The sequence below is a fragment of the Pholcus phalangioides genome, unplaced genomic scaffold (assembly GCF_987345545.1).
Source record: "Pholcus phalangioides strain wild (caught in Gottingen) unplaced genomic scaffold, Ppha-v1.0 ptg000042l_1, whole genome shotgun sequence".
Taxonomy (NCBI): domain Eukaryota; kingdom Metazoa; phylum Arthropoda; class Arachnida; order Araneae; family Pholcidae; genus Pholcus; species Pholcus phalangioides.
The window spans coordinates 26,840,744-26,863,124 of NW_028301628.1; the positions used below are offsets into that span (position 1 = coordinate 26,840,744).

General features: G+C 36.5%; 2 protein-coding genes across 2 annotated transcripts; one reads left to right on the forward strand and one right to left on the reverse strand.

The window, feature by feature from the left end:
- The first annotated feature begins 30 nt into the window (after positions 1-30).
- On the forward strand, positions 31-10,770 carry LOC149064716 (cell adhesion molecule DSCAM). The gene is made up of 6 exons (XM_089254902.1): positions 31-182; positions 1,162-1,437; positions 1,544-1,722; positions 4,884-5,013; positions 6,282-6,419; positions 7,683-10,770. Exons 1-6 carry the CDS (start codon positions 98-100, stop codon positions 7,844-7,846), a joined length of 972 nt encoding a protein of 323 aa, XP_089111028.1. The 5' UTR covers positions 31-97; the 3' UTR covers positions 7,847-10,770.
- Positions 10,771-12,454: 1,684 nt separating this feature from the next.
- On the reverse strand, positions 12,455-21,791 carry LOC149064717 (uncharacterized). Its single transcript, XM_089255282.1, has 2 exons — positions 21,613-21,791; positions 12,455-13,749 (listed from the first exon to the last, which is right to left on the reverse strand). The coding sequence occupies exon 2, from the start codon at positions 13,717-13,719 to the stop codon at positions 13,243-13,245; it is 477 nt and encodes a 158-aa protein (XP_089111408.1). The 5' UTR covers positions 13,720-13,749; positions 21,613-21,791; the 3' UTR covers positions 12,455-13,242.
- Between the last annotated feature and the right edge of the window lie 590 nt (positions 21,792-22,381).

Below are 22,381 nucleotides of genomic sequence, written 5' to 3' on the forward strand. Positions count from 1 at the left end.
ACCACTACTACTACGAATTTTGTTATTGTGTTATCTTTTGCAGTGCTCTGTCATGGCGGGCCAACAGGAGTAGTATATTTTTATTTACGCTGTCGTCATGTCAACGAAATCATGCGATTGGAGACGTTTACTTTATGCAGTCTACATGTTGATGATAAATGCTCAGCCATCCTTGATACATGGTGAGTGATGGTTGTCCCTCTACGTCAACTTTGTGTTGAACGGTCATGTATTTAACAATGTCATCAACTCTGAAATGAATGTCTAATGTAATGTAACATCTTCATTCGCTATGTCTACCATTTGTTTTATTTATCACAAGGGGTGTCCATTAATTGAAACACGTCTTTTAAAGGTAACAATTAGGGGGTCTTTCGTTTAAAATTTGGGATAAATAATTGTACTGATTAATTAATTTTGAAATGAGGTTCCTTTATATTTAATTTGTTTTAGGCCATTTTATCCTTTGATCTTTGTGAATATTTTGTAGACTTACGTTGTTTTGAATCGCATCATGTTACCAGACATGGATCCGGGGGGGGGGGGGGCTATCGTTCCTCCTCAAGAGCCGAATAATATGGGGAAATTTGTCTCGCCCATAAAATACACTATTATCCAACCATTTACTGTTGAAGATGTCTGCCTTTGCTCGGCATAGATCCAGGATGAGGGAAGCGATAGGAATGATCGTCCATCTCTAGAGTGAAATTTTTCTTTCCCATAAAATATGGTACAATTCAATGAACCCACATAATTTGTCGCTCTTCCAGACACATCGCTCTGGACTCACGCCTGCATGGTACCGAAACAATGGCAGCTATAATGCATGTGTGAAATGTTCATGCTTTTTGGATACATGCAGAGGCTTCCAACTACCTAAATCAGGGGTTCTCAAACTTTTTCTATCCACAGCACCCCTTTCCCTAATCAATGCTTTACAGTGGCTCCCCAGAGCAGTTTAGCTAAGAATTTTTTTTAAATCTTTCGTAGGGTTGTTGCTGAGCGGGTGCTGCTGCGTAATCCATGACTAAATCATGGGTGCATAATCATTTTTTTGGCTCCCTGGCCATATTTGCAATGATGTATTTAATGTAAGAAGTGTGAATGCATTTATTACAACTGGAAAAGTTATTAATATTGAATCTCTCTTTGAATTTCCAGCTTATCTGAAGACATTATCACCGCACTCTCCTTTAACTGAAGCAGATCTGCATTCGAGTTTGGTTCTGTATTGCAACATTTCCAAAGAAGGTCGGCCAGAGCTTTTATGGTTGAAAGATGGACAGCCTTTGACTCCAGATCTAAGCTGGAAGGTGCATAAGAAACAAGGATCTTTGGTCTCTCAATCTCTTGCTGAATCCGACGCGGGAAACTACACCTGCAGAGCAAGCAATGTATTTGGTCACAAAGAATTGACCACTCAGCTAATTGTCAAAAGTAATTAGTACTTTTCATATTCAAAGAGACAATACATGTTTCCTGTAATGATCGTGATGTATTATAATCAATTGAACAATGGTTTTTTTCCTCATTTTACTAAAAGCTCCTCCCTTGAAGTTGGCCAATGTTTCTGTCCATCCATCAACAGTTGTGGCTACTGTTCGCTGGCATGTGAATAGTGATGGTGGATATCCTATCACTCATTTTACTCTGATGTATCGTCCATTGGTTTCTAATGACTCTTCTTGGCATGTGCCTCCCGTTCATATTAGCCCTGCAGTTGTGAGTAGTTTTTATTCATTCTTTTATATCTTTCTTGCTTTTTTTTATGTTTACCTGCCAGCGTATTTTTGTTTGAACCAGTGCTGGACAAATCCATTGCCTGACATACCCAGGACATGTATTTTTATTCAATTGCATTCTCAACATGAGTATATGAAGTATTTATTCATGTATTATTTTAAGTACATAGCTGGCAAGTCTCCTGGATTGCTACTCTATCTCTCAGACTCCCGAAAAAATTTGTATATCTAGTAAATTTTGCCCGTGATTGTAAAAAATTCCTACTTTTGAGAGAAAAATTATTCCCAAAGAATTTACCCGAAAAAAAGGCTGTTATTTTTTTAATTTTTAATGCCAAAATGACATCACAAACAGAATATAAATTGTCACCATTGCGTGAAATCACAAAAAAAAATTTTGTAATGGAGATAAAAAGTTTTGCCAAAATAACTTGTATCTGCTTTGACCATATGCAGGGTCACAACTAGACAGCCAGGGCAAACATGCATTTTGGTACCACAGTGTAATGTTAAGGTGCAGTTGAATGCTAAATTTTATGCCCCCTCCAGTCTAGCACCTGGGCCACCAGACCCACCTACTCCTTCATAGTTACGACCCCGGCCATATGTTCCGCAGGGCTCCCACTCGTCTTACTTTTTGGTAAAATCTCATATTTTCTCTGTTTTGTCCTGCTTTTCCCACTTTTTTTACCAAAACCTATAAACAAAATTCATGTAATTGATTTTAATTGAGGAGGGGATCATCGATATAATGCCAAATAATATAAATGTAGTAGATTAAAAACAATACAATTTCTGCTTTGGCAGAATCTTAATTGTAAAGTTAATTGGTGGGGGTGTATATGGACCATTTAGTGGTTTATTAATTTTTCATTTGTATAGTTTGGGGGTTATACAAATAGAGTAGTGATTAAAAACTTGTGTCTGGTTGAAAAAATAATAATTTTTTACTTACTACTTCGTGGTCTTTCGGACAGCATCTTACATTCATCATTCAAAATTATAGTGCACATTTTGTGTATAGGTGACACAACAGTTAACGTAACAAAGCAGTTGGGTACATAGGCCTAGGTTTTGTGACTGGTGATACCCAATAACATTCAGTTGTCTTCTGTATTTTTAGGGCATGCAGAGGCATAAACAGTATGTACGATGCTCAGCAAAGAGCTAGAAATGAAAGTGCTTCATTTGTCAAAAACGATTTCACTGGCATTGAACACTAAAATTTAAACCGCATCCTTTTAAAAAAGGGATGGACAATGCAGTGAAACTATCTGGTCCAACTTTACTTATTTATATCAGACCTTGTAATTTACACATTTTGCACTGTGCTCTTGGAAGTGGTCTGGAAAGAGCATCATTCTTAAAAAACCTAAATGTCTTCATAATTTGCTGTGTGCATTGTCGAAGAGAGTTGACTGACTGGACTGTGGAAGACTCCGAAAAAAGAATGTAATATATATCGGGAGGGGAGACAGAAAAAAAATTATGGCCAAAAATAGTTTTTGTTACTGTCATTTCTGTCATTTTCCTTTAGCTGGAGTCAATCTCACAGAATACTGAAATAGAGTGCTATGAATTATTTTTAAATTATGCTATGGTTATATTGTCTAGGGGGATACCCTCCTCCATCCTACTTTTTATAATTTTTTGAGTGGAAGCCCTGGTTCCATTGAATCTGTATATATTGTTTTGTGCTCAATGGTGATTTTTTTTGTGTTGGCAAGATTCAATTTGAAAGCAGTAATGACAGGTAATTTGACTTACTGGTTGGCAAGGATTGGTGACATGGCCTGCATCAGCGATGGTTTGCATGGTATCATGTTTTTGCAAATATTTTTCAAAAATCCCTTTCATATTTATTTTTGTGCAAAATTTGGATCCACACTAAAGCCTCCCCATAATTCTCATTCTTCAATGTTGGCAGCTATGTGAGTAGGGGGCATGTACATTTTTAGAGTTAGTTCAGCCCTAGTTTGAACACACATCCAATGAATGAAGATTAAAACATTTTTGGTTTTTAACCTTGTAGGGCAGAGGTTCTCAAACTTTTGTCTTCCATGGTTCCTTTACCCCAGCAGACATGTATCCTCGGTTCCTTAGAAAAGTCTAATCAAGAACCACTTCCTGGAATTGGTTAGGCACACATTAATAAGAACAGTTCACAGTGGTGCTCCTGACAATGGTTTGTGGCACACACGTTGAGAACCACTGCTGTAGAAGATAAATTTAGGGGTTTTTTTTTTTAAGTTAGGTTGAAAATTATCAAATTATGAATTATTTTGACAGAATTCTAAAATCTGCAATTTTTGAGGTACACCTTCTGCCTACCAATGACCTTCAAAAACCTACCAATGATTCAATTTTGAAGCAAATTAAAAATTATTTTTCATATCTTCTCTTATCATTGAACATGATTGCAAGGCTTGACAAATCAATAAAGAAATAAGGAAAATTATCAAATGTTTGCCAGCAAGTTTTCCAAGCAAGGTCGTAACTAGAATTTGGGACTCCCAGGGCAACATGAGATTTTACCATCTCCCACAGCAAAAAACATGCTTCAAAAATGTGAATTTTTAGAAGCAACATTCATATCTTAATGAATATAAAAGCCATTTTCATAAAAATGATTGCAAATTTTGCACAAAGCGAGTAAAATATTTTGTAAAAGTTAAAAATTGTTCGTAACTGTTTATTATACAGGATTGATCAAAAACATTTTTTTCTTATTTAATTTTTTGTTAGTTCCTTTTTGTTAGTCCACTACAAATACTCCTGCAGAATCTGCACTGAAAGTGTGAGTTCAAGAATTATGTTTGAATGCCTGAAATTATGGAATGATTCATCCAGTATTTTTCTAGAAACTTGGAAAAATGTCTAAACTACAAAGTAAACACAGACTTAATGTATGAACATGCTACACATTTTTGGCGTTTAAGTAGAGTGGGATTTGAGTAGTATCTGATGTGTAGAATAATGTTAAATAGATGTAGGCTGCTTTGAATGATATTTAGCACAGACATCCAACAAATGCATTGCTTTGCTTGCACATGTTTGATTGCAGTTTTAATGTGATTTTACTATTTCCATCTAATTCTCTTGGCTTTTTAAAAAAAAAAAATTATTATTTTTATTTTTCAGAGACAGTTTTTTGTTTCTCAACTGAAACCGGGGACTGATTATGTTTTCCGTTTATGGGGTAACAATAAACTTGGACCTGGAGAGCCAAGTACAATTTATGCAGCAACCGCCAAACCCATCAATGCTCCAGGTACATGTTTTAATGAGCATTTTCATTAAAAATTATTCGATAAAATCAAATAAAATTTAAAAAAAAAATGCGTATAACGAAAACAGATAGTGTATTTAGAGATGGTGATTTTTGTTCAGATAAGATACATAAAATCAATAGACTTTCTGGATATTATGCCTTGAAAAAAAGTATCTATCTCAGTATCTTAGCCTAGCAAAAAATTAGCCTCTAATATTCACCTCTACTTCTGCCGCATGGAGGCCATTAGCTGAAGTTAAAAGAAGCTGCAATGTCTGTCTACTCAGCAAGTCAAGCTGCTGTGCATGTTTTAAGGAATAAAGGATTGTCTCTCTCTCTCTCTCTATGGTATAATAGTCAGTGTGCACTTGCCTGATGTGCAAGAGGTCTGGCGTTTGATTCCCGGTCGAGAGAAATGCCAATTTTTTTTTTCCAAGTTTTCCTCAGTATAATATCCAGAAAGTCTGTTGATTTCAGATAGTGTATTTATTTGCATTTTAGACACACCCCACTTTTGTTCTCTCAAGCAAACACCTAAGTACCTAACAGTGATGCACCTTATGTGTCAAATATAATTTTAAAAAAGGGATCTTTTATACCAATCAGAAAAAAAATTAGGCAGCATCTGAATTTCTTATGAGCCAGGAATTCTTTTAAACCCCTCAAGCCATTTTTAAAATTTTCTTGATCCGCATTTCATAACTGCCGCATTGGAAACCACAAAACCTTTTGCAAAGTGCAACCCATTTTCAAGATTTGTTTTTCCAACTGCAAGCTGATAAATGCTTTCATTCCCAACAAGAAATTAAGACAATTTGCTCAGCCTATTGCTTTTTATTCCCTCAGTATGATACAAAGACACCTGCTGAAAGAAAGAGGGAAAAAACACCTGGGACATGTGGATCTTAAATTGGCAAATCAAAATCATTGGTCAATAAATTAGCATTAATTTGATAACACAAATAATGTTACTATACTCTGTACTGGTGTAAAATTAACATATCTAGCTTGCTTGTGTTATCAAATTTATGTAAATTTATCCATAATTTAATCATTTTTTCATCATAGATATCTGTAGTAAAATGGATATCGCTTTATTTCGGGGGGTAGATTAATGTCTGTAAAAATTTTAAAATCTTAAAAAATTGCTGTATTTGAGATATATATTAGCAAAGGTATATTTTCTGTCACTAAACTAAATGCATATTCATATTGTATTTATTTTTTAATTGCTTAAGCACCTCTTCTTTTTTTTCATGACAATTCAGAGGTACTCCAGCATATGATGGCAAATACAGAGGACTTCAGCTCTGATGCATGGGTTGTTGCTATTTCTATGGTGCTAACTACTGTTCTTGTGCTTTCCTGTTTGAGCTGCATTTTGATATATAAGGAAGGAAGAAATGGTGAGAGAAAAAATTTCTCAAACAATTTTTCTGATATATGCATATCTTAATGAATTTATACGTACTGTAATTTACTGCCTGCATTCTGCGGATTATTTGTTTAAAGCATCAGAATTTTTCTGAGTGTGGATTGTATACCAATGCAGGTGTTTTTTGTTTTGCTTTCAAGAGAGGTTGAAAAATTAATACTTCTCAAATAATTAAAAAAATATGTTATTATTTGATTTATGTAAGTGAGTTGAAGGATAGACATTTTTTTTCTTTAAAAACGTGATCAATAGCCCCTTGTTTTCTTTACAAATGCAAGGGATGTCACTCCAGTGCCTGACTAAAAAAAATATAACAAAAAATCTTGCAGCTCCTCAACATTGGAGTGAAATAGGCTTTTAAAAAGAGAAGACAGGCTTTAATGGCCAGAGTTTATAAGAGTATTCAAACCTTTCATACAGTTTATCAACAGATCTTTCATCCGCTACTGCAAAGGGCATCGTCATGCAGGTGACAGCATGCTGGGAGACAAAATTACTTTCTTGGAAGACAGTGATCTACTGATCACTAAAGATCCAAAGCACCAGTAGATCGCAGTATACTGGTGCTTTGAAGCTTGATCAGATCTTTTCTTAGTGTTCCTAGAAAAAAATAGAGAAGTTGGTTCTTGGAGTAATAAAAAAGGGAAAGAGGGTCTCATGAAGGAAATTCAAAATTTTTCAGTGCCTCGGATTGTCTGGAAACAAACTTTCGAGGCTCTAATTTTTGAGATGATACTGTAATACTAATAAATAATCCAAGTATTTTAAAAAACCTATTTTTTTGTGGGGGGCCCAATTTTTGGCAAAAAGGGGGTTCAGTATATGTCTTAAAATACACAGCATTTGTTATTCAACATATTTGAATTGGTATTTTCTGTTTTTATCATAAGCATATAGTTCTGATGAAACTTTTAAAGTATTAGATTAATTAATTTTTTTGTGTACTAAATACTTAAAAAAAATGTTTTAAGCTTTAATTATAACTGAAATGAGCCAAAATTTTTACATGATAATTATTTCATTTTTTCATAATGTGGTGGTGAAATGATTGAAGAGATAATTTTTTTTTCTATTTAAAATTAGATGGAAAAACTTGAGAAGAATTTGCTAAAATTCAAATTGTCTAAAAATTTAGAACAAACAAGCAGCACTGTATAGTTGAGAAATGCTAAAAAAAAAAGTTTTCTTTTTACTGTGTACCGATATTCTGATACTGATTTTTTTTACTAATCAGAGGTGCCAAGCGAGCATGAACCTGCAGCAAGAATCATCACAAATCCAGGCTTTGATATTGATTTGGAGCAATGCTATTTACTTGACCATGCAGACTATAATGACAATACCGAAAGAGCTATTAGAATAAATAACAACACCGTTATACAGCCTTCACGGGTTTAGTAATAAAGTAATAATAATTTTTTTCCACCATATTATATATAATTTCCTTTGCTGCTGCATGAATGCATCCATTAATTGGCAATGCAACTTTCTACATGTTTTTTAGCTCGGTCTGATCCATTTTTTATTGTCTCACCATGGTGTTTGGGTTTACCAAATGAAAATGTTCACAAGGAAATGGTGTTTTTGTGCCAATTTTATTTTTTAAACCATATTTTTTTACATTCTATGATGCAAAGAGATTTTGTGGAAGCGCTGATCTGTTCTTCAATGGCTATATTTTTTCTACGTGACTGTAAGTTCTTAAAAGTTTTGCAAATGTTTTTAGGAGGAAAGTAATTGAGGATATTATTTATGATTAAAATGAAGAGAAGTGACTACTTATCATTCGATTGTAATTGATGTATCTATCTATGATGAAAATTGTAGCTTCACACATGGAAAACGCATTTGATAATGAAAGATTAGTTATAGCTCATCTTGTCATTTGGGCATTAGTTGGCAAAATATTTCTTCCTTAATGTGTTTTGGTTTTATTCTTTTGATGCATAAAGTATCGATTGAGTTTCTGGCTGGAAACATTATTTTTCACTGTTCCATAATATTGCCTTATAGTAAGGAATGCATAAGTCACGTTTAGTTTCACGAAATTAAAATACGTAGAAATATTTAGAATTGTTTCCATAATGTGTTCAAGGATCTGTCATAGCTGTCAAAAATCATGTTTGTTTGTGCATCCATTCAATTCTCCATCTGGCACATTGAACCCAACAAATACATCCCTAACAAGTTTTTGCTTATTTCATATTGTTCCCATGCGTATGATATATTTTATTTATTAATTTTTGCATTTATGTTTTTTTTTTGTGGCAACTATTTTAAATCATTTTGTGACAAATATTTGTTTGGTGAATACCAGAAAACTTTATTAACATGAAAGTTATGTTTTATCCGGAAAAGGTTAGAAATTTAATTTGTAATTAATCGAGGTGTTCAAATGTCAGAATTTACAGTGTTTTCACTCTAGCGAGAAAATTTTTGAGCATGAGAAGTTTCATACTTTTAATAATGATCACAAAATGTTTGTAAATATAAGTTATGAAAAATGTTTTATCAATGTTATTATACACTGAGTGGCCAAAAAAAGGTTACTGTACCTATTGTGTAAACCTAAGAGGAAGTCTCATGATTGAAATTGTTTCTGTTAATTTAGACTGGTTTGCAGTCTCCTCAGAAAATTACCTTATGACAATATGACCAGAGTTAGTGTGCTGTAAAGTAGTAGCCTAGGGCCCTTCTGCATAATTGGGGGGGGTATATCATCATGCATACCCATTGATTGATGAAAGCTCTGTTAATCAAGGCTTGACGTATCCATCAATGAAAAGTTTCTTATGTGAAGCTGATAACCTATCTACACACAATGCCAAGATATGTTGATTTTGTAGTATTCAAAAAATTTGTTGAGGTGAGAAAAAACTGTGCCATTCAGACATCTGAATTGACTCCAGTCATGATTCTTAAGACTTATGGGAGAGGGATAAAAAATAAAAAGTTATTCGTTTCCACCCTGATTCACCAAAGATCTTGATGAAACAATGGTGTGAATTAGGCTATGAATAAGTCTTGAGATATTGTGTGCAGATGCATATTTAGGAGAGGGAGCTAAGCAGGCTTTTTTTAACTGAGGGCTGGAATTTCGAGAAATGAGCCGGTCCATAGAAAATTCAGCAGAATAGGAGGAGTGTGACAAAATCGTAAATCCACCTCTGCCTAGAAATTGAGGGACTAGGTCAGTGAGTGACCTAGAGATGGAGGGCTAAGTGGGCTATAACCTGGGATGTTAAATTTGAGGAATGAATGGTCAGAAAATTAGACTAGAGTAGGGGAAGGGAATGGCGGAAAAAACAGTGTGGGGATGGCGGAATTTGTAGACATTTGTGACGAAGCCATAAATTCACCTCTGATTTTATAACCTCATAAAAGTATCCACATGACTAATGTGTACTATAATTTATGCTGAGCATCTCCAACATAGTATTATGATAAGGTTGGTTTTTGTTGAGCCAGTCAGAGTAAACTATTGATTTATCATGTTATCATTCACTTCTCTTTGTTTCATGTTTGCTGATCCTTCATTTTGGAATCATTGTCATCAAATTCATGAGTATTTCATATTTCTCACAGTATTTAACTTCTCATTAATCATGTAGAGCTATGTTTGTTAGATCTAAATGAAAGTTCCTGCTTAGTAAAAGCATGGTATAACAACTGCTAGATCCGAGTGTCTCATCTATAATGAAATGGTTTAGTGGATCGAGGGGGTGGGGACATATATAGATAATTATGAAATAGCAAAAAAACCATCTTAGCGTATTATTTTAGTATTCTCGAAAATGAGGGAGAAAGGAGGGAAGTAATATGTGATATATTAATTATTATTGGTAGTGGATGTTGTTTTCTTATGTAATACACACTGTTGTATTAGCTTGTTGTAGTTGTTACTTTAATTTTTAATGTGAATCAATTTGTTTTTTTTTTTTGGTTATTCATTGATCGCTGAGCTTTATGTGTGGATGTAACTAATCATGTTTATTTTAGTGCTTGTTGGATTATAAGAAACTGCCCTTTTTTTAATGTTATGTTTCGTTAACTTTTTTTTTTTTTTGCTCCTTGTTTTGGAACCTTCATTTATCTTGTATTTGTAACAGTTTTAGGCTGGGAATTATACATATTGTATATATAATGGTTGTTCTTTTTTTTTACTAGTGCCAAGTTGTGCGAATGTTCTTTTTTTTTCCTTTTCGTATAAAAAAAAAGAATCAACGAAGTGGTGATATTATTGTTTGATACCTTTTCAATGCAAGTTTTTATTAAGGCGGTAGCTTTGATATGTTGTGATTAAAAGTTGTAGGAAAAAACGATCTTTTGTTCTTGTTTTTCATGGATCACTTTTTATTTATTAATTATGCTGAAGTATGTGTTACATGGCCCAATCCATGGCTCACAGGACCTCACACTTATCTGATATGGTGGCCCGTGATCTCAAACCTAATACAGTCGATGCTCATTATAATGACTCTCTTCGTTCCACAGAAAATGGACATTATATTGGAAGGTCGTTATATCGAAAGTTTTGAAAACCCATGAAGTTCAGCTTGTCTGAAAAATTGCATTGACAGAATTGAAAAGGAAATCCTTTCATTTTATTACAATGTTGCAATGGAAACCTATCTGGTTGGAAAATAAAAGTACTCAGTATTTACGAAAATACTGTATACAGCACAAACCTACATTTATTTTTTCTACATGCAGTAAAATAATGAGTTCCCTCACCTGTCTATTCTCCCATTGCGAGAAATATAAAATTGCACAATAAAATTTAGAATAAGATTTTAAAAGAAACTGTGTGGGAAGTGGGAGTGAACCACCATCATATATGAAGAAATAAAACAGAATGCTAAGCAAAGTTTAAAGTGATGGCGCTAGTTAACCAACAGGTTTTCCATAGAGGATCACTCAAGTGTCCAGCGGCACATTTACAGATCACTTGAGTAACCTACGACACAGTTCCAGATTACTCAAGCTGCTCAATGCACAGTCTCAGAGCATTTAAGTGGCCCACGGCACATTTACAGATTTTCTCTTAAGTGATCTGCAGCATTATGCTGCTCGAGTGATCTGCAGCGGTGTGCCAAATCGCTTAAGTAGCCCGCGATTCATTTTCAAACCAAAGTGCAGCCTACACACAGCCCGCATTCGCAAAGTTTGAGCAACGTCGATTTGAGCTGTCCCTGAACTCTACTGCCAACATGAGAAGGGTGATAGAACACGTCGAGGCAATTTTTTTAACCGAGCCCAGGGTAACAAATGTCTTTTATTTTCTCTGCACATGTTAACATGGAATTAAGCTGCTATTTTTCGAAAAAGATCCTAAAGTAACCCTTGGGGGGGGGGGGGCAAAATTATTTCTCCAACATACACATAATCCGTCAGAGAGGGGAAAATAGGCGATATTTTTCTACTCTGCAATTGCCTTCACTTGAAAGGAAAAATTTTCTGCCGCTCCTCATGATACTGTATAAGCAATATTGCCATATTCTGGTGACTTCTAAACAGGGCCGCAACTAGGGCGGGTCTGGTGCCCCGGGCGCTGAACCAGAAGGGGGAGCCGAATTTACCCTTTAACTGCTTCTACATTACAAGGGGCGCCAAAATGCCGGCTTTTCCCGAATGACAAAGTATCTAGTTTCGTCCCTGCTTCTAAAGTGGGGTAATTCATGTATACCCTGAATAAAAGTGGGTTGTGATCCTTGGTTCCCTGGGAAAAGTTATCTATTTATATACTACATCATCCCTCTCATTTTGGTAGTAGAGTTCTGTGGAAAACGCTTTATTTATGTGATATGAGCACTTTTTAATAAAAAATTTCTATTTTTTAAAATTTTTAATGAGTGGAGAGACATTACAAAAACTTATTCCCTCTCTCGAAAGGAAGTGTAAATCAAAGAAATCAGAGTATGAACAGCAGTGTTCTTCAATCTTTTTCTATATGCAGACCAATGTGATTGAGTGAACAATTTCACTGACCGACATAAACGGAAGAAATAATTTTCGAACTATAATTTTATTTTTATCATGTGAGAAACATCGTTGAACTTGGACCCCCTGCTGCCACTTATCAAATAAAAACAAAACTATGTGCTATAATTCTTCAAGTAAAATTGATTGTTGGTCTTAATCCGGTGTGTAGTAAAAAGATAAGATGGCATGATATGTCATATATTTTCCTATTTCCATCCTACGTATTAGTGTAAATTTTATGTGCATTAATACCAGTTACTGTGTTTTTAGTTTTGCTGCAAACGTAAAAATATAGTAATTTAATAATACATTGTATATCTTACCTAAGATTTACATAGGTATGCTGCACGGAAAAAGAAGCGATTTATGGAATCATGTCGTACTTTTATTTTATTTTCATTCTGCAAGTGGGTATGAAACCAATAGTCAATTTTACTTGTAATTTATAACAAATAGTTTTTTTAGTAGATGGCAGCAAGGATCCCATCGCGAAATTTCTGTTTCAATTAATATTTACGCACATTTCTATACAAAAATATGGGAACGGATAAGCGAATCCTTTAACAATGCAGCTTCCTAACCATGTAGTTGCTTTAACAATTTGGCGAAATGTTTTTGAAGATCAGCAGAGGAAATTCCCACGCACCGGTCCGCGGATCAGCGGTTGAAGAACATTGATACAAAGGACGCGAACTGAATCGTTGTATGAATCTTTACATGAATCTTCATCATGTTAATAATATTGCCATGCCTCATACACATGTTATTATTATCATGATGTATGTGTATGATGTGGCGTACATGATAAGCCCTCAAGTTTCCAACTTGACTTTCGGGCATCGATGTCCTCTCAGAGATCGCGAGAAAACTAAGGCCGATATTTCGTCTGTCACCAGTTTCGACCACTTGTCTTGTAACGAGAGGTGGAAGTGGTTTCTGTGATACTTCGGGTGCCTCTTCTCTTTGATACTGTTCGAGGAAGTATTCCTAATCTGACTGCACTCGTTTGTGTCCATCATCGTGTTGCTGCGTTCTGCTGTGTCTGCTGCTGCGGTGGTGAACTGCGTCTTTGGTTGGTCGTTTTTACTGGTTACTAGCACCTCGGGTTTAATTTGGTCACTGGTAATTACCTTATTTTGATCATATGAATGCTGTCCGGTGATAGTAAGGGCACTGGCGCCAACCTGCCTTTGGTACGATGATCCGTGAATGGAGGAGTCAATTCTGGTCAATGGGCATTTCGTGCTGTTTGCCGCTGGTGATGTCTGCCTTTTCCTTTTTGCCGTCATTTTCTATTGATTGAATGCCTTCTTTTGTTCCTAAGAAGAGAAAAAAATTGGGTGAAATTTCGGAAATTAAAATGGATTTAAAAAATTTCTATATTGTCCTAAATATAAGAATTTTGTTATGAGGTTTATCCAGTGGTTCCAAAACTGTGCTCCATGGAGCACCAATTGCTCCGCCAAGATTTCTTAGTGCTCTGTGAAGATATTAGCGATTGAATGCCAGAACATTTTTTTAAAACCTCAATATGATTAAATGCAGCAGAGAAAATGAGAAAACTGACTTATTTACGTACAGAATCAAGACATGGATAAGCAGTAAATTACCGAGTAACGATCCAGCCTGACTCAAATGCACTAGATTTTTCAATGCCTTCATACACATTATCAATGACACACAAAAAGTATGTTAATCATTTACTAAATGCCTTTCCACGACCTGGTTGATGGAGTTTCGTGCTTAGATTTTAAGATAGCATAAAAAGTTCCTAAATTTTTCACCAGGTAGCTTCTAACCTTTTTTATCATTTGGCGAGTACTTTTATTGTTATACCACTATGCTACTTTCATGGTTTTATCTGCCATATTTCAGGGGTTATTCAAGATTATGCGGAATTTCCAATGTCCTATATTTATCTTTTTTTTCTCCCGGGCATCCCAAAATGTTCTTAGAGGTTGGAAATGATTGTAAGAGGCTGCGCATATATGTCACTGTATACGAGATTTTCAAGTGGTCATAACTTTTATGGATGAAAATAGAGCGGTGGAAGAAGTGCCTTTGTAAAATCAGACACGCGTTACACGATAACAGCAAAATGCCACCTGGTGAAAAATTACTGAACTATTTACCTTGTCTTGACAAAAAAACGGGTTTTGAACAAAATTACCACTTAAATATGTGAAATTCTAATTAATGAGGTGATAATACATAATATTTACTAAGAATTTCAAAATTTTCAACATTTAATACCATCTATTACTACTCTCAACCATAGATGTCTAAGAAAATTTCCTGCAAATGTCTTTGAGATTTTCACGTTCCTTCAAATTATTATTTTAAAGAGATAAGAGACTATTCCAACCATATAGGGTTAACAATAAAGTTTCTCGATAAGGGAAAGAACAGAAATTGAGCTCAAATGTATTCCTACCAATCTACTTTAGCGGAGATATCTCCCTCTTTTACGGGAAGACGTTTAGAGAGTGTCCAAAAGTAATAAAATTCTACGGAGCATTTCAAAGTGAAAGTTGCATATGGAAAATTATCAGCTTTAATTCAGTTGCAATCATTGGCATACGAAAAGGAGGGGAGAGCTTCAATTCCCCCCCCCCACTCTGGGCCAAGATTATAGTGTTATTGAAACAAAGATACCAGTTTTAGAGATTTATCAAAATAAGTACTCCAGAAGAAGTTTTCTCATAAAAAATGGTCCGTGACGTAAAAATGTTGGGAACCAATAACAACACGATCAACTTTGCGTCTCTTTCGAATTTAAAAACATTATTGAATGCTCCTAAATATAATAAAATGCTTGGTTTTCGGAGTTTTCGAAACCAGTCAGTAGCGTCGTATCAAATGGGCCAACAGGGCATGTAATCAGGTCCCCGAATCAATCAAAAGAACTCCGAATTATTGGAAATTTTCACAATTTTGAATTTTTTTAAAAAATATTTTAAAGTTTTATTATTTTCAGAAATATTCTTTCATTTATTTTTAATTTCTCATTGATTCTGCCATTATTTTTCATTATTTGTGAAAATGTTCTCATTAATTCCTGAAATGTTTTTACTAATTCTGGAATCATGAAGGAGTAGTATGAACAGTGCTTGATCACCGAAAAAGGCGCAATTTCATTGCCAGATAGCGCTGATAATTTTTTACTCCCGAAAATCCTATCTAGGGATACCGCAATACGTCTTAAGCATTGCTGTAGATACTACGAAACCTCAAACGCCTTTCTAAGAACGCGTAAGAATTCCACGAATTTCTGGAGACACGCAAGTCTCCCACAGGCATGTCAAGAGGTACGCAAGCCTCATATATATATATTGATAATGATATGTAAATACATACCTTGGTCTATGCACGCTTCCTGCGCGTTCATTAAAATGGGGGCACTGGAGGAGAGGGCGGGGATTTGCTCCAAGTATTTGCCACCATCAGGGTCGGTCGTGATTAATAGAATCATGGACTCCGAGTAAAGTGATATTTCTGAGAAGTCCTCTTACTCCTCGCACTCTAGATCAATAGAGTGATCTAGAGCAGTGGTTCTCAACCGGGGGCCATATGGCCCCCTTGTGGTACTGGGATACTTCAAGGGGGCCACGGAAGAAAATGGAGAAAGGAGCCATGACAGGTGGTTTGGAGAGCAGAGAAGAAAAATTAAGGTGTGTAGAAATAAAGATTTTATATTAGTGACTAACACTTACAGTGAGAAGACAGAATCCAACAAAACCACCCATAAAACCAGGGCCTTCTTTAGGGCATGGACCCACCCAGGCCTCACCCCCTACATTTTGCAACAAGTTCCCTAGGATGGGGTTTTTCTCAAGTCCCCGGCTAAATTTTTCAGACACCCTTCCCTATATGAAATTTATTGTATTATTGTAAAAAAAAAAAGAAAAAAAAAGATGAAAACCATATTAGGTCCCTGGCTGTAGCTCTGTCAGTCCCACTTTTGTGAGGGGCTTCATGCCCATAAGTGACCCCACCTTATGATATTTTGTATAGTACAATTAATTTTGATAATTTTGAAAATAAATAGAGGAAATATGTAGGCTGTTTATATTTCCAGCTAAAGTATGGGACTACCATAGCATCACTTCGCCTAAGGAGGGGGCCCCCCCATGATATTGAGACGGTCCTGATAGAACTCGGACTAGCGGGGAGATCAATAAATTCTAGGCTAGTGGACTGGAGGCCAATTTTCCTTGCAATATTTTCATTCAGTATAAATTCACTGAAAAAAATCATTTCAATACGTATAAAGTGTCTTCCTTCTAGATGAGAGTTGAAAACTCTCGGTAAGACAGGGGAGCCACGAGAAAAAAATATAGTTCAAAGGGGGCCACGGGCAAAAAAAGGTTAAGAAACACTGATCTAGAGTGCACGCAAGCATGTGCATGACCAAAAAATTGACATAGAGCATGTGTAAACGTGTAAATGATCAAAACAGTGACCTGTAAAGCAAGGAACCATGTCAGTGATCGACCAAATGAGTGACCTGTAAAGCAAGGAACCATGTCAGTGATCGACCAAATGAGTGACCTGTAAAGCAAGGAACCATGTCAGTGATCGACCAAATGAGTGACCTGTAAAGCAAGGAACCATGTCAGTGATCGACCAAATGAGTGACCTAGAACGTGTACAAGTATGTGTGACCAAAACAGTGTGCAAGCATCTGAATGACTAAAAGAGTGATGGTGATGAGTAACTTAGAGACACAGGTGTGTTTTCAGAAGGGTTAGGGGGAGGAAGGGAGGGCAAGCGGGTTGTAGCATTCGTGTAGCTCACAGGCGGTAAAACCATAAATTTTGCCTCTGAATGTATTATGACGTTATGAATTTTTGGTGTCCTAGACGACAAATGCAGAGTGACATTACGTGGCCACGTGCAATCAGGTCCCGATTTCTTCGAGGGAAAAAGTAATGATACATAAAATTTTACGGGCAACGAATGAACTTGGCAGGGGAGATCATCTTTCGAGTGAGATCAGAGTTAGATATAAATATTTGATAATTTCGCATGAGACATCACAGACTGTCATTTTTTTTTGCTTCTTTTTGAAGCGATAATTGAGTTGAGGAGCAAAAAAGGGTTCAGCGTGTTTCTGAAAATAGCATGAGAACGGCCATGTTGAACTCGCTGCTGGTACATGTTATGGTGGAAAAGAATCACATAAAGAGAGATAAAAGAAGAGGAGAGAGAGGAAAAAATTGCGCCAGGACTTTTACTATGAGTTTTTATTTTTTTTCATTTTTTAAACCCTGCAAAGTTAGTCTAGTGCGTGCTGGTAATGTAAACAGAGCTGAGAATGTTTTCGTCACTTAACACCAGCCTATAGTAGGTTTTGAGGCTCAAAGGGGGGAAAAACCTCAAGAACTGAAAGCTATTTTTGGGAGAAGTTTTATCATGAAAGGAATATTATACTTTTTACATCTGTTATCGGCATTACGAGAATTATTCATTGCCGTTGCTCGGCCATTTTACGGCTTCCTCTACGATTTATGTATTCATTGGGGCTCTCGATCAGAAGCGTATTTACAGGAAGGTGGGGGGGGGGGGGGGACTTAGCGGGCTATAGTCCTGGGTGGTAAATTTGAGGAATGAGTGGTCAAGAAAATTTGCAGAATAGGAAAAGGGCAGCAAAATTACTCAGACGGTAAGACCCATAAATCCGCTTCTGCTTTGAGAGTGAGGGACTAGGTCAATGAGTGGCCTAGAGTTTGCCCACTTTACAGTGAGCAAAAGAATGAACCGGAGAGGGGACCGCGTTAGTGAGCGATCAAAGAAGTGGGTAAGAGAACGAGGGACCAGGTGAGTGAGCGACCAAAAGAGTGACCTAGACAGTTTGCAAGCATGTGTATGACCAAAAGAGTGACCTGGAGAATTTGCAAGCATGTGCGCGTAACCAAAAGAGTGACCTGGAGAATTTGCAAGCATGTGTGCGTAACCAAAAGAGTGACCGAGTGGCCTAGAGAGTGACTTAAAGAGTGCAAAAGCATTAAGTCGGTAAGCAACCAAACAAGTGTCTTAGAGCACTGTGCAAGCATATGAGTAACCACAGATAAGTATACAAGTATGGGAATGACCAAAAAAGTGACCCAGAGAGCGACAATAACCGTAAATCATTTTCTTTATAACGATCTGCCGGGGATGAGTCTGGTCTTAAAAAACCAACCTAGAGATTGTGAGCCTGAAAGTAAGCAAAAGTGTGACCTAGAGAGGCCATGAGCAGGGCGGTAGCCAAAAGAGGGGCTTAGAAACAGGTAGATTTAAAGGAGAGCGGGAAGCTAAGCGGGCTCTGTGTGGACATAACGAGCTTTGCCAGGGCGGCTAATTCGAGAAACAATTGGTCAAGGAAATTAGACTAGAATGAGAGAAAGGGCGGCAAAAGTTATGCTGCCCCACAGGCAGTAAAACCATAAATCCGCTTCTGCTATGGATCGCCTTCACAATGGAAGGGTTTGAATTTTCAACGTGTTCTCGCAACACAGGTCGATTGCCCTCAGTCTGATGTTCGTCATCGTAGGTCAGCGGTTCTCAACCTTTTTTGACCTGCGGAGCCCTTTCCGGTATATAATTTCCATTGCGGAGCCCCGTAGGCCTATTTTTTATTTATTCATCAAAGTTACTGAGATATTATTTAAAATATTTATATATTTTTTTCAAATTTAATTTTTACTGTTTTTTTTTTTATTTTCCTCGAGCTGCCCCGGAGCACCGGTTGAGAACCGCTGTCGTAGGTGATGGGAGTGGGCGGGAGATTTAAAAACTTCTCAAAAACATCTTATTTAAACAGAAAACATACGAAAATTATATGCAAGTTAAGAAATTCGATGAGCGATGAACAGAAATATGTACCCGAAAAAAAATGTTTTTACTACCGCCCTCTGCTGTTAAATCAAGAAACTAATTTCTGAACTAATGCACAATATTAGAAATATGTTTATCTCTGTTTTTGAAAAAATTGTTATAAGAGTTATTATTTTGATGAAATTTATATCAATTGAGCTCAATAATGAAGATGTTTGATGCAGTGCCAAGTATCGGTTAATACATAACTACATTGCTTATTTGATCGGGATGAAAAATTTTGTTCCATATCGAAACACATTAGTTTCGATTTCACTGATTGTCCAAGTAAAAATAAAATAGTTTCGTTTTTATAGCGTCATCTATACTTGACTTTTGATTGTACTTTTTCATTTCACACGTAACAAATTTTGGTGATATTTTTTTTTACTTTCTATTATTTCTTGCTTATGGGGAAAATCAATTCCTCTCAGTATATAGATTGCTTGGTTATTTTGATTAGTCTTGCCCACTTATAAAAAAATCGGATACAATGAATTCTTTGTGATTTAACCTAATACATTCATAGTTTAAGTTTTGTGAACAAAACATTTGATATAGAATTTTTTTTTTTCAATTATTTCTTCACTTTATCCCTGATTTGCCACCCGGCTATATCGTCGGAACTAGAGTGGGGGGGGGGGAGGCAACTACCCTGGTTGGCAGAATTTAGGATGCGGAAGAACACCATTGTCAGTGACATACTTAGCTTTTACATTAGTTTTTTTTTTAACTACATCCTAGGGTTGTAGTGTCAGAGTAGTAGAGAGACTGCTCTTTGTGATCTTTACACAAACGTTTTTTTACCACGTATAAATTTCAACTTTCATTTAAAATTTCGAGGCAGTCAAAATAATTTAATAAACAATATTGCTTATAAAATATTAACTAATATAATGGTATTCATTGGCGTACGCAAAGGGGAGGGGGGTTGGGGGTTCTAACCCCCACCCAAAGCCGAGATTATAGTGTTATTTTACCCGTTGAGAAGAAAAAAAATTGACCCCCCCCCCTTTTAGAAAATTCTGCGTACACCTATATGTTATATATATACAGTCGAATCCCGTTTTAACGAATACCGTTATAGCGAAAATCTCTTTTTAACAAACACTTTTCTAATCCCCCAGATAAGTTTACATAGGAATAATGCAAATACTTTGAATTCCTTTATACCGAAATTTCGCCATAACGAAGTGATTTCTCCGCTGTCCTGGAGTTCGTTATAACGGGATTCGACTGTATATGTTTTTAAACGGTACATTAATCAAAATCTCGACGCTGATTTTAATTGAAAAATTGTAACAGTTTCATTTGATAGATGGTGGAAGAGGGGTTCTAGTTCATTGATGTTTCTCAGCAGGCCCCGTAGCCAGAAATTTCGTTCGGGGGGGGGGGTGGACCAGAGTGATAGAATAATAGATTTGGCCCATCTTTTCCCCTTTCTTAAGTCATTTTCTCACATTTCGGGATGGCAGACTCCCAAGTCCTACGGATACGCGCATTCCAATATGTACCAATTCGTTAGAAGTTCCGCAGAGGAATATGGACGAGGTTCACGTATGGTTTAGTAGCAGTAGGAGGCCACCAAGTTTTGCTGACAAGGGGGGGGGGGGGTTAAAAATGGCTGAAAATCTGCTTACGTAATACTTGAATGGCCCCTATGTGCTAAATAGCTCAATTAATACTTTGACTTTTTAATGGCAGACATTGTTCCAAAACTATAGGACAAAATATAAACAGGTGCACCCACTTTATGGGACCACCCTCCCACTTCAAGGAAGTGTTATTTTATTGATTTCATATATTTACTCTCATCTGAACATTTTTAGTTAGGAAATTCTCTCGCGACATCTTAAATCATCAACATTACTATCCCCCCTTCCTCCAACGGGCCATGTCCAACAATTTGTGAACCGCTGTATAGAGGTGAAGAAAGAAAACTTCTTCAGATAGCCGTATCTTAAGGGCTGCAAAGTACTATTCGCCTCAAGTAACAGAATTTCTAGGACCAGCTCTGTTGGAAGGGGTGATTTACTGTGCAAGTTCGCTGGATCGACACACATTTTACTGGACAGACCGATCTTTCTCATATTATTCGTGGCTCTTGGGAGGGGCGCTCACTCCGTCGCTCCCCCTCTGAATCAGCGCCCGTCTGTGACTTTTAACAACGAGTTAGACTAATTTGCTATTTATGACGGTCGAACTTTTAAGAAGGACGTTAAAAGCGGGGGAGGCCCTTTAAAACTGATGGACACGCTATACAATACATTATTTTCATTGCCAAAATTATAAATATTTAATAATTTTAATGAATAAATAGTTACCTATATATGCAAACGCCTTTATTCTCAAACTAATTTTTGATTCAGGACTGTTGTTACATCGATGATGTTTCCATTAAAATCAGACTGATTTGGACGCCATCCATGCAACTCCGCACCTGGATGATCTCTTTCTTCTCATCCCATCATCCTTCATATCTCAAAATCCTCATCCCGAGATCAGATTTCCCTTGCCAAAAACAGCACAGCTGTTTGTGTTGAATAACGCAGTATTTTCTTTACTGGTGGTAAGGTAGCTGCTGCCATCTTGTGTACGAAACATAAACTCCTAACCTTCATTAAAAAAATACATATCTACCGGAATTTCAAACATTTTGTTTGAAATGTTCGCAGCTAATCTTAAAAATTTTGAATACCTCGAGGGACCCGCGGACCAAAAATTGCCAACACACTAATTGGAAATCTCTCAGTCCAATCACCCACGTTTAAGTGGGGACTTCTCCAGCCCCGGGAGCAGGGCTGCCGGCGCAAGCACGCATTTAGGCACCTCCGCGTAATGTAGGAGCAGTTAAAGGGTGAATTAGGCCACGGCCACCTAGATAACCTGTGTAATTTAGGTGGTCGTGATTAGGCGCACCCTCGTCCAGTGCCTGGGAGGAATCCAAGTTTTGTTTTTTGCCCCAGTTTTCTTCAACCTTTTTCTACTAGCGGATCAGTGAGATTAAGTGAACAATTTTGCGCACCGGCATAAACGGGAGAAATGACACGTACCGTCGGAAAAAAATAATTTCCTACCAGTCTTTCTTATATT